The 17141-nt window shown below is 43.2% G+C and overlaps 1 protein-coding gene across 3 annotated transcripts in view; it reads left to right on the top strand.

Annotated features, from left to right (window-relative positions):
* F13A1 (coagulation factor XIII A chain) overlaps nt 1–17141 on the top strand; it is a 65483-nt gene that overhangs the window by 16556 nt on the left and 31786 nt on the right. For all 3 annotated transcript variants that reach the window (XM_068670798.1, XM_068670797.1, XM_068670799.1), the window contains 2 exons: nt 5056–5307; nt 11807–11925. In XM_068670798.1, the coding sequence (XP_068526899.1) occupies nt 5056–5307; nt 11807–11925 (371 nt within the window). The remainder of the gene's footprint in view (nt 1–5055; nt 5308–11806; nt 11926–17141) is intronic.

Raw genomic sequence — 17141 nt, forward strand, 5'->3', positions numbered from 1 at the left:
TGTTGAAAAATGTATCTAGATAAAACAAACGAAGCTATCAGGGTAATTGTTAACCTTACTGTATATGATGTATTTCCCAAAAGGAGACAGATTCTTCAACTCCTTTAAAAGACAATCTTCTAACGAGGGTCCCTAAAAAGGCTGTTGAGAAGTAGTTTGTTCACCTCCCTTTCTTTTGATGTAATCTTCTTCCATCAAGAAGGAAAAGTCCCCTGACACTAACTATATCTCTCATCTCTGTGCTACCAAGTTTTCTCTCCTCCCTGCCTTCAGTAAATCAGCCACAGACTTGTGTAGGGCCTGAGAGCACCCGTCAGTCCCTCCACAGGCTGTGCTAATATCTAGGAGCTATTAAGTGCACACACACACATACGTGGCCACTGGGAATCGAGGGAAAAAATAAACTCAGTGGAGACAGGAGCTTCCAGGTGGCTGGGCAAGAGAGGAGGAAGAGAGTCAATCGAGTAAGCCCTGGTCTCCTGTTAGTAACTTGGAAGGAAGAGCAGCAGTGGGACTTGGCAGACTTGGGGAGCTGGAGGAGGAGCGCTTGTGTTTTGCCGACTGAACTTGCTGTACCTCTCTCTCGCTCTCCCTCTGTTGCTGTAAATCCCTCTCTGGTGCAGCAGTGTTATCCAGAATTAAACACAGCTTGTCTCCGTGCCTGACAGGCCCAGGAGCTGACATGCTAAGGAGCTGAGGCATATGTTAAGGATAACTCATTTTGAGTGCATGTGTGTGTAGCCACAGTCCTGTTTTAAATGGCTTATTCTTCCACTGCTGCATAAATAGACTTTGGCAGGTTTTAACAAACAGTGCACTCTTCTTTTTGCACCTGTAAAGTGTGCATTGGGAGTGGGGAGGATAATCCCATACATGCCTACAACCACACATGCCTCAGTAATAGTACATTTCACCATACAGACCTTGGCTCACATGCTTATTTACTTTTAAAGCCTGGTGATGCAGCACTGAGAGAGACCAGTGCTCCTTCAGTAGTGATAGCACCTATTTTGCTCCTCTTTTCATGCATGCCTGGAAACCCCAGGAGGTGCAGAGCTGAGCTGAACTGCGACTGAAGTGAGTAGGAGCTTTAGGAGCCAAGCTTGGATAGCTACAGGAACCAAGGTGGGATAAGAAAGGAGGAAAGAAGAACCAAAGGCCTGTGAACTGTGCAGCAAGAGAAATCGATATGTTTGTGTCATTAAAGCTTCTGTAAAAAGGAGCTTTCTGTAGAAGCAGAACAGGTTTCTGGCAGTATCATGGCTCAGTACCTACCTCTGCAATGAAATGCAGAGAGCTGGAGGCCCCTGAAAGAGGGTCACTGTGAATTCTCTGCTGCCCTGTCCTGCCTTCAAGGCAGGACAGTCAGCAGCTGTCATTCAGTACTGGATATCTTCCAAGCTGTAAAAGGAGCCTATAAAAAAGGCACACTATGCCTGACAGTAATAGTGCAGCAACCTCCGGGCTTTCTGAATTTTCAGACTGAGTTTTCCCGTTTCTGTGTACTGTTAGAGAGAAGAGACAGGGACATCCCAATGGCATCGTATCATACAACAACTTCGTCTTTCACAATTTGCTGTGAGATGTCCTCATGTGAGGGCCAGGGCCTCCTACACCCAAAACACACGTGAGCACCAGGGAGTGAGGCAACCATGGAGAACTGGCTGCAGAGCACGGTATAGGCTGCCAACTCCTGGAGCAAATCTGAGGGATGCTGAGCCAGCTGATGCTGCTGGCAGAAACGCCCTCCTGTCAGCATAAGTAGAGTTTATCCTCACTACATGGCTCCTGGTCCTGACATGCACCCAAACACACCCTCCTGCCTCTCTGTGGGTTGGGTTAGCATGAGATCCTTTAGGGAGTACTCTGCCAGGCATTCACAGGCTTTTGGTAATGAGTATTTGGATGTCATTGAATCTCATTCCTTAGAGACTCTTAACCAGAGAGTGGAATCACCACTGCACATTATCCGTTCTGTGAAAGGCCTGACATCACAGATATTCCAGCTATGAGCCAAAGTTGGCCCTTCTTTGACATTGCAGTCAAAAATGTGTGCTCAAGATGTAGATAGATTCCAATGGCCAAGTCGACTTGAGACAACTTCCCTACAGTGTTGATAAACATAGTACTAAACCTACACAGGGATGTTTTTGCCAGCAACCTCGGCATGTAATGCCAAAGATACTCAGCTTCATAGTCCTCTAGTATCAAGACAACAGATGTGTGTATATGAGACTAGTGTGGCTGGTGCTGTCAGGTGTCTAGATGTGTGATTACAAATCAGCTCTACAAGCTCCTTTCAGAAGTAACAATTCCCTTGCTCTTCCATTTGCATTTTGGTATTCATTTCAGAAGATGAGGGAAGCTGTCTTCTTCTCAAAGAAAATGTTGGAAATTGCTCATTATGCTCTTGAGGGCTCTGCCCGTCTTCCCAGCCTTCCTCCTGGCTTCAGGCTTTATGCAACTGTTAGCAAGCACCCAAACCCTGCCTGCCAGCAGCAAATAATATTTGCTTATATATACTGTTTGTAACACCTGCAAATCATCCTGACTTCTAGGATATCCCTTCCCTGGCATCCCTGCTAGGGTTGCAGGCGATATCCTAGAGCACCTTCTCTTGAAGGACAGTGCAGTGGCCTCTCTTACTGCAGAGGTGCAGCTATGGGGTGCAAGCATGGATGCTGGGCTGAAAGGACATTGCATACTCCTCAGCAGCAGCTACAGGTGCTCCCTTGCCAAGCATCAGATAGATAAGGGTGTCTTGTAGCTTTGCATAAGAGAGGGACTATTGTTGTTTTGAAGGGTAAATGGGGTTTCTCATGTAGGGGCTTTAGAAAAGTGAGGATGCCAGAGGCTTGGTACCTTGCTAAGCCACCTATGAAGTGCAGGTGAGGAGGTTTCCATAAAGATGCATTACAAAGACCTCATGGCCCCTTTGGGATACTGTCTGGTTCCTATGGGCAGATTTACTGGGGAGAGATTCTGCAACTTCCCCATTACCAGCACACGTGGGACACGATGTGTTGGTGTGGAGCCCCTGCTACAGCACACCTCCTTCTGTCCCCAGTAGGGACAGAGGCTGACAGTGTCATTTCCTAAACATGCTAAAATACTGATCTCTCCCTTCCTCCCACCTGTCTGAAAGAGGAAAATAAGGTGTTTTAAAAAGTACACTTGTTAATGGTTTTAGAGGGTGTCAGTTCAATTACTTGGTTTGCTCTGCAGCTTTGTTAGAGTGGACTGCTTATAAAAAATAAATTAAAAGAAAAACAACAACAATTATGTCAAATCTAGAAGCAAAACATCAACTGTAGAGGCAAGCTGGGTCATACCCAGTTCCACTACAAAGAATAAGAATGTGCTCAGCTCTCAGATCACAATTGTTAGCAGACGCAAGACTCTCTGTTACCTCTGTAGGCTCTTCTCTCTAGACTGTCTTTCCTTTGATGGCTTATTTTTGAAGTGTCCTGTGCTTTATCTTCTAGTGTTTTCTATTGATTTTGCTCTCTTATTCTACTCCTTCTTTCTTCTGTAGGTCTCTTGCCTCTGTTGCATCCCTCACTGATCTGAGTAGGTTTCATGGGTTACAGCATCCCTGGCCTTCAGAGAAACTGGGCTATTTATTTGTACTGAAAATCTGTAAAATGGAAGTTTATGTGTACTGAATAATATTTTGGATGAAGTGCAGTAGGCCCAGATTTCTTAGAAACACAGAGTTCATGGCAGCTCACAAGTTTCAAATTCAAAGCTGGAGTTGCCCTTTTCCAAAATGTAGCAGTGTTCAGTTCTGTATTTATCTCTACATCAACTGTGTAAAAGTAAGCAAACAAGAAAATCAAAGTCCCTTTGCATTTAATTTTGAAGCTCTTAAATAACGCCTATGAAAAATAGAGAAGTCTGTCTCTCTACTTTCGTGCTTTTTGCTACTATATCTGTGAATGAGAGTATAACTTTAAGCCTAAAACCTGAAATGAAGAATAGATATGAGAATGATTTAAGGAATTGAGTCTTCTCACAAGTATCTTTTTGTCTACACTACTGGTTGGATTCCAGATAAAATTTGGCTCTGCCTCCGGCTCAAGGGCTGTAATCCTTCCCACCTAACTTGAATTCTGGCAGTGTACATGCTTGCACATAGTTTATCCATCTAGATGCTTTTTATACTTGGCAAGTAAAATAATCTTCTCTGGGGCATGATTTGTTTTGATATGAGGCAGAACATCATGCACAGTACTTTGGAGGTGTGTCGTGCTTTGGGGTCCATTGCTTGCAGAGAAAATTTGGCTATGCAGTCCAGATGCATTCATCCATACTCTGGATATCCAGAGTCAGTTCCCACTGCAGGGGCTTGCAAGAACTGAGCACTGGGCATCCACTGGCAGACAGACTTGTACATGTATTTGTATGAGTTGGACTTGATGATCCTTAAGGGTCCCTTCCAACTCAGGATATTCTATGATTCTATGATTCTATGTATTTCCTCTGCCTCATCTGCGTGGGTATGTGTGAAAGAGCCACTGCTTGTTGGTGCTGTAGTGCAGTGAGAAAAGGAGGGCTCTGCTCTGCTACAGAGCCCCAAAGCCAACATCTGTGCCCCAGTAGGGCACTTGCACATTAGCAAAGAGGGTGGTGGGTGCATCTGAACTTTGGAAGGAACTCTTATTCATGCTTACCAATGACATGGCTAACTCCAAGGCTGGAGTACAGCTCACTGTGCTAGGATAAACAGTTTTGAGCCAGGAAAGCCTAGAACAGCCCCTGCTCTTGTTGCCACAGGGACACTCCTGGCAGTGCCCAAGCCAGATGGACTGAAGCTTTCTGGAGCAAGATGGGAGGGGGTGCCTGCATAGGTTGCCTGTTGGGAGGCAATGTGTGTGCTTGGGTGGCAGCAACACCAGGCACTGTGTGAAGCTCTAATGGAGGTAGGTGGTCTCTGCCCGCTAACATTTGCCATCTCTGCTGAAAATAGACAAAGGGACAGAGGACTGTTGTTTTGAGAGTGCCTTTGTTTCCCAAGGTGAACCATTTCATAGAGTTAACCCCCTGTCTCTCCAGGTCGCTACCCACAGCCAAACAAAGGCACCTACATCCCGATCCTTGTAGGTGATGTTCTGAAGCCTGGGGAATGGGGAGCCAAGATTATCCACAAGGAAAACAATTCCATTCGCCTGTCCATCATGTCCTCTGCCACCTGCATTGTTGGGAAATTTCGCCTATATGTTGCTATCTGGACTCCTTTTGGCATCATCCGGACGCACAGAAACTCGGCAACTGACACTTACATACTATTCAACCCGTGGTGCCAACGTAAGTAGCTTATCATTGTCAAAGATTCACACTTTCTGCTACCAGGCTCATTGGTTTGTGGGAAGGGGTGGTCTGAGAAGGGGAACTTGCAGCCAAGGTTGTTGGAGACCAGGCAGTTTGGATGTGGAAAGGGTACAGTTAAGCTTACCTAGCTCTGCCAAGAGGCAAGTCATGCAGGCTTGGGGGCAGCTCTGTTGTTTTATGAGGCTAAGTCTGTTTTTACCCATGTAAGTAACATTTCTCATAGTAAACACATCCCAAGGCATTGCTCTGACTTCAATAAATAAGCATCAGTGTGAGCCTTCTGCCTTCCTTTGTGTGCCTTAAAATGACAAGTCAATACAGACATGTTTTTGTCCAGAATTTGGCATGGGGTGGGATGTGGCAGAGTCCCGTACTCAACTGTTGAGTTACATTGCTGGTTGCAGAAACTCAGTGGGAGCTGCTGCTCCTGCACAGGTCAGATGCACTCAGTCTGCTGTAGCATGACTGGTGGCACCTTGCTGTTACACAAAATTTGAGCTTATAACTTCCCCTTAGTGGTGACTAATTACCAGCAACCCTGTCCCCTGTGAGGAAAATAATATTTTGCGAATGAGCCTTTTTTTTTTTCTTTTCTTTTTATAATCCAATGGGTTAAACAACTTTTTTTTTTTTCTCCTCTAATCTCCCTGGATCACAGGTAAAATCAGTCCTTCTGCTGACAGAAATGCACTTTACCCAATGAACTCAGCATGTCTTTTTAAAGAGAAAGCAAAGAGGACTGGTGAAGTTTGGCTCACCAGCCTTCTGACAGACTGTAGCACTGTGCCTCAGCTTCTGATTCTCATAAGGCTCCAAGTCTGCCGCATATATTGCAATATATTTAGGCCACCAGCTAACTTTAATATCCTCCTGCCATCCTTCCTTCATCTTTCAATGTTTTTACCAGAGTATTTTTATCAAATAATCCCATGCCAAACAAGGGCCGTCTTACTGTGTGACGAGTAAGTTTAGCATTATTAATGGAGCCCATTATTCAGCTGCACTACTGTCAGTACCTAGAATGATTTGTGCTGAGTTCATTACTTGCCCCTGGTCCAAGGGAATATAAGCAATGATTAGCTTATGCATTATTTAGGAAGATATATGTTAATGCTGAGTAAAGCAGAGTTAGTTAAGCAGGAACAGGAGGGAAGGGCAGGGCCTAAGGCCCCACGACACCATGAGGGACTTTTGAATGCAGTGTAGAGGTAGGTGCCTTAGAGAAGCATGGTCAGAATTTATTCTGGAAGGAGAGAGAGTGGGTTACAGAAGGAGTCAAAGGTGAGTGAGCAAATGTGACCCACTGATGAGCAGACAAAGCTGCTCAACATTTGTAAAGTCACCATTAGCCTGTCACAGCTCCAGCTAGGGAGGTGTGATTCTCCACTCTAAAGTAAAGCATCCCTTGGTTTTAGTCCTGTTGTCCCAACAACCAATGTGTAGCCAGCATGGTGACGATGCAGTGGGTCAGCACCTCTTTAGAAAGGGATAAAACATAGAGAAAAAGCTTCTCAACTTCCCTCATGACTCACATACAATCAGCTAGGAGTGTATGCAGCCATAAACTGGAGAGAAAATGTAATGTGGGGGGCTTGGCTGCCCCACTGTGGTGTGATGGGGACCACACAGGCCGATTCAAGGTGCAAGGCAAGGAGTAAGAAGGGGAAAATCAATCTCCTCTTCATACCTCCTTCCTCCATCTCTGTGTACCCACAGCACGAGGGCTTTGCTCTCTGTGCACTCCTTCCCTCACACCTGAGCTGAATGGGGCCAAAAGCGAGCAAGATGAAAACCAAAGCATGTGAGCAAACCTGCAGAGTTCCAGATATGCAGCAGCAGCTGTTATCAAGGCTGACAGGGAAGCTCTGGTGCAAGAAAGCAAAGGAGAGTCTCTGGGCAGCAAGAACCTGCTGTGAGGGTCACCCCCAGAGGATCATGCCTTTGTCCCTGCTTACATATCCAAGTGTGCCTTCAAGTCCTGGCCCTTGCTGGATATTGTAGGATTTATTTTCTGCATATTTCATTTGGATGAAGATTTACTTTCATTTCTTGCCCCTGCTTTCACTCCTAGGTAGTTTGGACTAATTGGCTCCTGTACCTGCCTTTTCCTCATTGCGTTAGAAAAGCAGGCACAGTGTTTCTCCATGCCCCATCCCCTGGCTGGGAAAGATTGTGCAGTGGAATGACAAAAGGGTATAAAAACTCAGGCAGTTAAAGTGCACAGAAAACAATAGTTTGAAAATCTCCTAGACTTGTTTGCTGGGTTAATAGCTAAGCAGAAGAGTCTGAGTGAAAAGCCTCATTAAAAAGAGAGAAGGCTGATGCCAGGAACGAATGGGGATTGTTATCGCAGGGAGCAGAGTACAGGCTCCATCAGTGTCTAGCACAGCTCTCCGACTCATCATTTTAGAGAAACATCAATGTGTCTGTATGAGCTTTTCTTTAAGTCATAGGCATTTGTGCCCTTTCTTATTACTTCTTTTTTCACTGTAGTTCAGTTTTGACATATTTTCCCAGGCAGGGATGCATTTTTTTTTCTGCTGTTTCAGAACAAGTCAGCATACTTTACCAGTAAAGCTACAGAGTAGCTTCTGTATTTTGCTTCCAAAACCATCAGATGCTTTCATATGATTTAATCCCCTTAGCTACATTTAAGGCTCATCACTAAGAATAGACATGCAGATGTGGGGCCTGATCCTGGAAAATGATATACATCAACGCCAAACATTTGGGAATTCAGCAAGCAAGTGGACTGAGATTTCAGATGCTCAGGTGAAAATTGTGCCAGTTAATAAGCAAGGTAAAGCCTGTGAAGAGAGGCAGCATTATCTCTTCAGCCAGCTGACATAGCTGGGAAAAAAAAAAAAAATATGCTTTTGGGCATGCAGAGCCCTCTTCAGTTATGAAATAGGAGATACAAATGGTAAGTCATTAAGGATAACTTCTTGGAGTTTAACTTCACTCTTAGCAATATCAGACTACATGAAAGCAAAGAATGGCTCCTTTGATCTGTGAGCTCTTTCCAAGGAGGTGCTGAGCCCAGTGACTTTCTGATTTATGAACACTCAGTGCCTATCAAGAAAAGACCTTGCATGGCCTCTTGTGGCTCTCACAGGTGGAGATGCCTAGGGTATGTGAAACTTGCAGACTCCACAGGCCAAGGGTATGTATTCCATTCACCCAAATTTTCTGCAAAGTGTTTTAGATATAATCAATTAAATATATTGCATCTTTAGTGACTCAGTTGCATATTTCTTCTGCTCATGTCCTTCAAGTGTTCTAATACAGTTTGAGGATTAGTAACATGTGGTTGACTTTGGTCTCCTCTTATGTGTTATATGGCATCCAAATTTGGCCAAGTTAACATTTTTTGGTGTTTGTAGCCATATCTTAAGTTTTACGTTTTGTATCAGAGATTCCATATGACTAAAATTCACAAAGAGCTTCATATCTCTGCTACATCCATGTAGGCAAGCACTGGCAGTTGCAGGGCAGCACACTGAACTTGGTTCTGAGTGAAGTGGATTTTGCAGATATCTGTTTTTAGCTCTTGAAGCTCTGTGTTTGCCACAGCACTGTACTCCTCCCAGCAAGAGCCTTTCCAAGTTCCCACGATGAAGGGAGGCTGGGCGCTGAGGGCAAGCCTCCACCTCCACCCATCTGCTGTGCTGCTGCGCTCAGCGGTCACTGTGTATGGGAAGAAATGGCATTTCCAACTCCAGCTGGTTGCTGTGCTGGGGCAGGGGTTCCTCAGGTGCCCTGGTACTGGGCAGGAACCTCCCATGCCCATTCACTTTCCCAAAGGGACAGGACTTCTCTGCACTTCTTCCACTTTTCACAGGGAGCCCATGTTCTGTGGGATACCTCACCTGCAGGCTTCGTGTGAAGTGTATTTTCACCTTATCCATCTTCAAACAGAGAAGCATACAAGCTGATTTGCTTCTTTGTAGCACTGCTGGTATCTTAGTAGTTTCCCAGGATAAAAAGTGAGGAGAAAAGCCTTAAACTGCTAGAGAAAAAGAACAAACAAACCCAGAACATTTCCTTGGAATTCTTCTGTTTGTCAGATGTGAGCCTCCACTTGCACCAAATAATTAGGAGTTGTACTATGTAGAGCACGCTTAGCATCAAAGTAGTCACAAATGCCTTGTATTTTCTTCTAAACAGTCTCAAGGGTAGTGAAAGCTGTCAAAAATCAAAGCATCTGGCTTCTCTGTGAAACAGAGGCCCTTTTTACTTTATCAAAAAATACAAATATTTAAAAATAATTGACAGAGAAGTTAATCAATTTTCATCTGATTTAGCAAAGATCATGCAGTCTTGAAATAACATAAGCGTCTCAATTGATATCAACCAGATCAATATTGATATTTATAATCCCTGAAAGAAAACAACAGCTGTCAAGAAAGCATGTGCACACACTCCACTGAATACATAACTGTTCAGAAGGTGTGGGTTCGCCTCCTTGAAATGCATCCTTTGTACTGTTTGTACACATGTGCTTCAATAAAACCCAAAGCTCAGGGAGTCAATACATATAATCGCTCAATCAGCAAATCAAGCAGATCCATCCTAATGAAACAGAGCCTGCGTGATCTGTGACATCTGCAACATTTTTGGTAGGATGTTGTGCAAAACTCATTTAGAGCTGGGAGCTGGACCTCAATAAAATCATGTGATATGTGGTTTCTGAAGTATGCAAGCCCCTTCTGGCATTAATGACTGCAGCTTTTTTGATTCGCTGTCAGGTTTTTTAACACTCTCTGTCACCTTGTAGGCTCTCAATGTAAACCTGTGATCTGCTTTGTGCCTGGGTGCAGGCTGACTCGGTCGTAGGCAGTACCTGGCTTATAAACAACCCTTGTTATGACCCAGCCCTTAGAAGCCACATGGGTAGCACCATGCCGCTGCATGAAGGGTCTCAGACCTGCCTGCCTTAGGGAAAAGCAGATAAAACCTGCTGCTTTTCCGTCTACTCTGATTTTGATGTAGCCTGCAGAGCTTGTACAGCAGCCCTGTCGAAAGCATAATGGCAAGCACTGATCTCCTCGAATGCATAAAAACCTTCCTACATTTAACACCTGCTTCCATATCATTCCTTGCACACCAATGTAAAGGTCACAATGTTATGTATCTACATGTAATCCCTTCTGTATGTATAGAAACATGGATATAAATATATCTTCACATAAAATAAAAATTCCAACAGCGTCAGGTGTACAGACTGGCAAAACCCTTCACTTAACTGAAGTTGGTGTGAGTTTTGCCATTGATTTTTCAGAAGGCTCAGATTTTAGTGATTTTCTGCTGAATTGCAGTTTTATGGCAAGTGAAGAAGCTTTAGATGAGGTTTTGAAGGAATTACAAATCTGATTTGCATTTCAGAAAAATACAACAAATCAGTAGGCTTTTAAATGTGGAATGATCATATAGTAATTTGTAGCGAGATCCTGAAGAAATCTACTGCAGCAGTGGTCAGTGGTAGTTTTGCATTTGCATGTATCATGCTATTGTAGGTTATTGCTTCCCTTTAACTTGCTCTCTGGTGCAACATTACTGAATTCTTCTAATTAATTAATTCCCAGACCATTAAATGTTAAGTGGTATCTCTGAGTCACGAAATACTAGCACTGGCACGGGAAAGAAATCCTCAGCTGTTCTAGCACCACAGAATCCCTGTTTCATACCTGCCTGTGAGCATCTGAACAGTTTCACATAATTCATGTAAATTCAATAATTTACATACATTAAGAATGGGTTATTTAAGGATGTGAATACCCTTTTCAGGATGAGGTTCCACACGTACACTTTGGAATGATGTAAGACCAATCTAGGATGTACACTTTGTTTATGTTTTAATGAAGACCTCTTCCAATTGCCTGCAGTTTTCACTTGCACATTCAGATTTCTCCTCATATTGGCTGGTCAGTCTAGTTACATGGGGGCGGCACACCGCAGTCAATATCTTATGTACAGAAAAAGTAATCACACCCTTCTGTTAATACTCTATAAATACTATACTCCATTTTTTTTTAATGCACTACAGATTTTTCTTTAGATCTCTTGACTTGAACTGTTTTCCATTAACATTAATAGGTTTGAAATTGTTCTTTGATCTGTTTGTACAGATGCAGAATTGCATCACGGTGCTCGAACTTTTAAATTAGTGGTACACAGTAATCTTGGAATTCTTGATAAGATGTGACATTTTAATCATACTTTGCAGATCTCGAGAAAACAGGCAAGAGCTGTCAGCAGTTTTGCATCTCGCGTGCTTTTAAGTTGTATTATCCTATTTCTAACTGGGGTCACTATCTCCTTATATTTGTGCTCTGCTGAAGCAAGTGATGCTTTGTTTGATGGATGATGGGCACTTCTCATCAAATATGACTGCATTGTATGCTAAGATTTTTTATCTGCCCTATATAGAAACTAAGTGGCTGTGTTAATGCTTGTTTTGGATAAATTGATGCAGAGGATGCCGTGTATCTGGATGACGAGAAGGAAAGGGAAGAATATGTCCTGAATGATGTTGGTATTGTTTTCCATGGAGACATTGACGAAATAAAATTAAGAAGCTGGAGTTACGGTCAGGTGAGCTATTTAGACTTTCTCTGGCTGCTCCCAATAGCAAATAGCAAATGAATTTAATTGACAACAGACAGTGGCAGAGACTGTGGGCTCTTGCTCTGTTGCGCATTATTGGTCTCTACTTCAGAAACACAAGAGGCATACATTTAAAATTGTATGAAGCAGGTGTATACCTAATTCAAAAAAGCAACATTATAATAGCTAATATTTAAAGGTCCTGTTTTAGGAACACATTTAAGATACTAAGAGGCTGCCTGTTGAAAGTTACAATCATTAGCTGAGATTTTTACTACACAGCAGCATTTCTGCTGCTACATTACTGCTACTTCAAGATCAAACTGATTTAGGGAAAGAGATTTTTTTACTTATTTATTTAGCAAGAGGTTGCATTCCTTTTTGACTCTTCCTTTCAGTTCTAGCAACTTGGTGAAAATAATTATCATCTTATTGGGGGTCAGCTTTTCATAGATTTCCTATTTTCTGGGTTTGATCCCAGAGTTTTAAATTTCCTCATCACAGTGACAAGTGCATATCTTCTCCCTTTGCTGCCTGGACTTGACAACACTGGTCTCCAGTGGCTTCTTGCAGCCTTTGAGAAGCACAGTCCTGGCTGGCTGGTGTGTGGTGTTGATGTGCCTTCAATAACATCAACCCCTTATTGCTTGCCTGTTTTACCTCACCCTATTTGTAATCACTAGCCAGCCTGAAGATCACTGTGGGATTTGTGGGATTAAAGAGTTAAGTTGTTGTGTGAGAAAAGGAAAAACTCATTCAACAGCAACATCAAAATTAGCAAAACTAACCCTAACTGTCACCCAAGGAGACTCCAATGGACAGTTATTGGACATGGCTCACCTCACCTCCTGTTTTTTCACAACAGCACAATTAAGAAAGTATTGAAGTACTTCCTTCATGCCACAGTGATGGATCCATTCAGTTTTTTGCTGCCCCTCCCTGGTGCAGCCTTGCAGAAGGGAACCTTCTTGCTTTGCTTTCTGTCCCTCAGCTGAAGCTTTAACTGGATGGATTGACAGTGTGCTTGCCGTAGAGAGCTCTTTGAAGTCACATCTCTTGTTTCCTTGTTTAAGGGTTTCATCTTTTTTTTTTTTTTTTTTTTTTTTTTTTTTTTTCCTGCCGAAGCACTGCCTTAGGAAGCTTCTGTCTTTTCACCTTTCCTTTGGTTGTCTCAGCACCATTGTTTGTAGGGTCTAAAAGTGATCCTGTCTGAGCTAAAGATAGTCCTCAAATAAAGTAAGGGGGAGGTAATTCCATAAGCGGAGTGCACTTCTGAGAGAGATATGTGGAACCAGATCCCGAGGCCAAAGCTGGGTGTGCGTTTAAGTTGACCAAAAATGCCCCCTCCTGGCCCTTCCTTCCCCCTGCAAGTGTTTGTGCAGCCGTGCAATGAATCAGACTGGAAAGCTGATCTAGCTGAACATGCATCTCCTTTATTTTTTATTTTTTCCCTTGGGTTATTTTTCAGGCTTGCTCTGTTCCTAGATGTGGGATTCACTCTGTGACAGATGTAGGGGAGGGAGAAAGGGGAATGAGTGGCTGGAGATGGAAGCCAGCTTCAACCGACTGCTGGATTTATGTCCTAAGATGCTGAATTTATGGCCTATAGTGGTTTGGCCTGAGGTGCTTATATTCTGCAAATCTGGCACCTTTCTGACACAAACACCAGCCTCCCTTGAGAAACTGCATTATTTATTTGGTTTTGCTAGGAGGCAGCTCTGTCTGGGAGATTAGGGCTGTTCCATATCCCTTTGTCATGTGCTTTCCTTCCACTGCTGAACTGGAACTGGAGAGCTTGACTTCCACCCTGTGTTGTGGTGCACCTTTTGTTATCCCCTGTCCATGTGAAAGCTGAATTTGGCAGGTGAATCAAAGGGGGCCAAGCCCAGGGTTTTCCTGGAGCCCATCATTTTTTATAGAGGAGTAACAAACATCTTAAAGTTGAAAGCAATGGAAAAATATTCTCCTGGTTCAGTGAGATGGAGGATATGATGTTCCTGATCTTACCCTTCCAATTCCCCACCACTAAATATGTGTGCCTTTCTCATTTTCAGTAATCCTGGATGTTAAGACTAAAAGCATAGCTCTGAGTGAATGAAAGTACTAGCAGTGAATCCTATATTATGGGTATATCCTACATATATGCATTTTGTATAGATGATATATGGCCCTGTACAACAGTCTCAGTAAAAAGTGCATGGCCACATACAGTCATAGAGGTGTAAGGTATATGGTCTTACACAAAACTACAGATAGAATTGTGCATAGTAAAGTAACATTCTTAGCCTAAAAAAAAAATAAATAATAAATGCTTTGAACACTGACAGCTGAAAGTTTTAACTCCAGTTGTAAATCAAAAAGGAGCTTGCAGTTCAAAACTGGGTTACTAGTGGGAGATAATTCTCCCAGCTGCTGTCTTTAATGAGCAACATCAACTTGAGAGGAGGAAAGGCAAGAAAAATGGACCCAGGAAGGAAAAAACAACAGACCAGTTGAAACATGGCTGTAATGAATGAGGATGGAAGTGTTCCTTGTAACATGGCTGTGATTCCTTTCTTCTGAGAATGTGCAAATTGCCAGTCACTAAGAAAAGCCCAAAGGGGATTCAGGACAAATTTGGCTTTTGAAGAAATCTAGGCACATAGGAACTCTGTAGTTGAGAAATGGAAGTTGGATGCTATATTGATCTTTTAACACAGTTAAAACACAGTGAAAGATGTAAAATAAAACAGGTGGGCATGGTGTTGTCATTGCCATCTTGAGCTGGCTCGTGTCTACATGTTGAGCCACATTAGCATTGTAATGTGTACATTACAGTGTAAATATAATTTTATGGCATGTGAATTTGGTAAGATCAGACCACAAGCAACTGTGGGAAATGGCACTGACTTAATTCAGCCAGTGCAAAAGGTGATGCAGCCCCTCTTACTTGGACTTAAATAGTTTTAAAGGTTGTCTCTCACAAGCCAGTTAGCATGAAAAGATAGGGCCTGCTGAAAACCAGTCTCACTAAACGCAATGCTCTATAATGCAATGTGTGTGTGCAGACAGAGCCTCTTTGCCCGTTTGCTTTCCTACCTCTTGTCTTCCTTCTGCAGTCTTCCTCAGGTGGCTCTGCCAAACTTTGTTTGCCCTGAATTTGGTTTATTCCCATTGCTGCTTGTGTAAGCAGGCAGTGCCCATTCCGAGCCCAAGTTTGCTGATCTGTTCTGGCTGCTTACTGCTGCTCTGGTTCCTTTGACATTTCAGCCTTACAAGTGTTATATTTCTGTTCTGCTTCCCTCTAGATAGCATCTTCATGCCAAGATTGAGAGCAGGAGACTGATTTAGTTTGATTTAGTGCTTTTAAATCAATGGACAGTGAAGGATGGTGAAACTGGCTTTAGCCCATGTTATTGTACTCTGCATCCTATGCTGATGCAATATAGTGTAAGGGAGCATGTATGATACTGCGAGGCAACTTTACAGCTTGTCCTGTGACCCTCCCCCTGTTAATGCAGTTATTTCACAGTCATTTATATAATTGTATAAATGCCAAGGTGGAAGGTAACAACTCTGTTGGCAGTTCCTTTCCTCTTTAGTCTTTGGGTATATGCTGGCAAGATTGACAGTGTCTCATAAACTGTAGATGAGAGAGATTTAATTTGCAAGCTAAACTTCTTATTGATTTAACTCAGCTCTTAGGCACTGCTGATGACTTGAAGAGCAGAAAGCTCTTTTTGATCCTGGTGGAAGTAATAAATCATTGGACCAGGACAGAAGAAAAATGAATTTGAAGCAGGAAGGACCACTATGAGGACCCAGTGTTTACACTGGGAGGATTCTCCTTGGGAAGGAGGGTCTCCATAGCACAGCCATTCACCTGACTTGATTTACAGCACATACCACTGGAGCAGAATGGAGAGCCTAGTTGCAATTTTTCAGCCTCCCAGGAATGATACAATATTAGGAGTATGTCCCTGGGAACCACTGCCCACTCCCAACCCCCCCCCCTCCCCCCCCCATTTCCTTGCTCGCCTGAACACCATGAATTCAGTTTTGCTCACTAAGACTACCAGGTGCTCTTAAGCAGCAAATGTCTGCTCCAGAGAAAGCAATTCAGTGACAGTGTGCATGGCAAAGTCCAGGAGCAGGATGGTGTGCTTCCTTGGAGGATTTTTGCTGAAAAGGATCCATACCGCAGCAGTTGGCAGAACAATGGGAGATAGACAGGCAAAAAAGAAGAGGACTTTCCTTGGGCAGGAGATGGCTGAGTGATTAAGGTGCTTCTTCCTTCACACAGAGGCATAGAGATGCCCCTGCGTGAAGGGGCTTATGCCAGAGCTCAGCTGCTGAGCTGCTGTCTATAAGAGAGAGGCCAAAGGGTACATGGGCTCTCCAGGATGGCACCCCCATCCATCCCATCTCTTCTGCAGCACTGACAGCAGTCTTATTTCTTCCAGACTTTCTTTTCAGCTCTCTGGCCTCATGCTTCCTCCTCTTTTGCCTCTCCCAGGGCTGCCAAGGCAGCAACCTGGCCTGGGCATTTGATTGCTTTTGGCAGGAGACACAACTCATATCACCCTCATCTTCTGAGGAACCTTAAGTCAAGCTGGAGACAGTTGCAGCTGTAGTTGCAGCTCAGCCCAAGAGCAAAAATCCTGTTTGCATGAACCACATCCCTAAGAATGCAAACATAGAACATAAACATAGAACATGGCAACGGGACAAGCTGAGTGGAGTTTCTCTTACAGACTTGAATGCTAATATAGTATTGTGTTTTCAGTGAATCTGGAAGACTTTTTCTTTTTTTTTTTTTAATAATGCATGTTTCCTTGTCCCCTACCATTTTCTGGGGGACAGAAGCATTTTCCTTTGCTATGCAGTTTCTCCTAAGAAAAATGAAATATATCACAGGGCAGGTTCTGTGACAAATGGTTTTTGGTCTCTTTAGGCACCTCTGCCCTCAATTCATTCCCATGCTTGTTCATGCTGGATCGAAGAAACAGTACCTTTCTACTCTATTTTTGAAGAAGACTACTTTAGGTCACTTGGTATTTTTGATATCTAAGTTTCATAGACCCAGATTAATCAATATAATCAGCTTTTGGCTTGATAATTTTAAACATATTTAATATCTTACTTTAAAATTTAAGTGTTTTCAAATTAACTTTGGCAAACAGTTTATTGGTCAACAGTATTGTACTGGCTATGTCAGAGAAGTC

Source organism: Anas acuta, chromosome 2 (assembly GCF_963932015.1).
Source record: "Anas acuta chromosome 2, bAnaAcu1.1, whole genome shotgun sequence".
NCBI classification, from domain to species: Eukaryota; Metazoa; Chordata; class Aves; order Anseriformes; family Anatidae; genus Anas; species Anas acuta.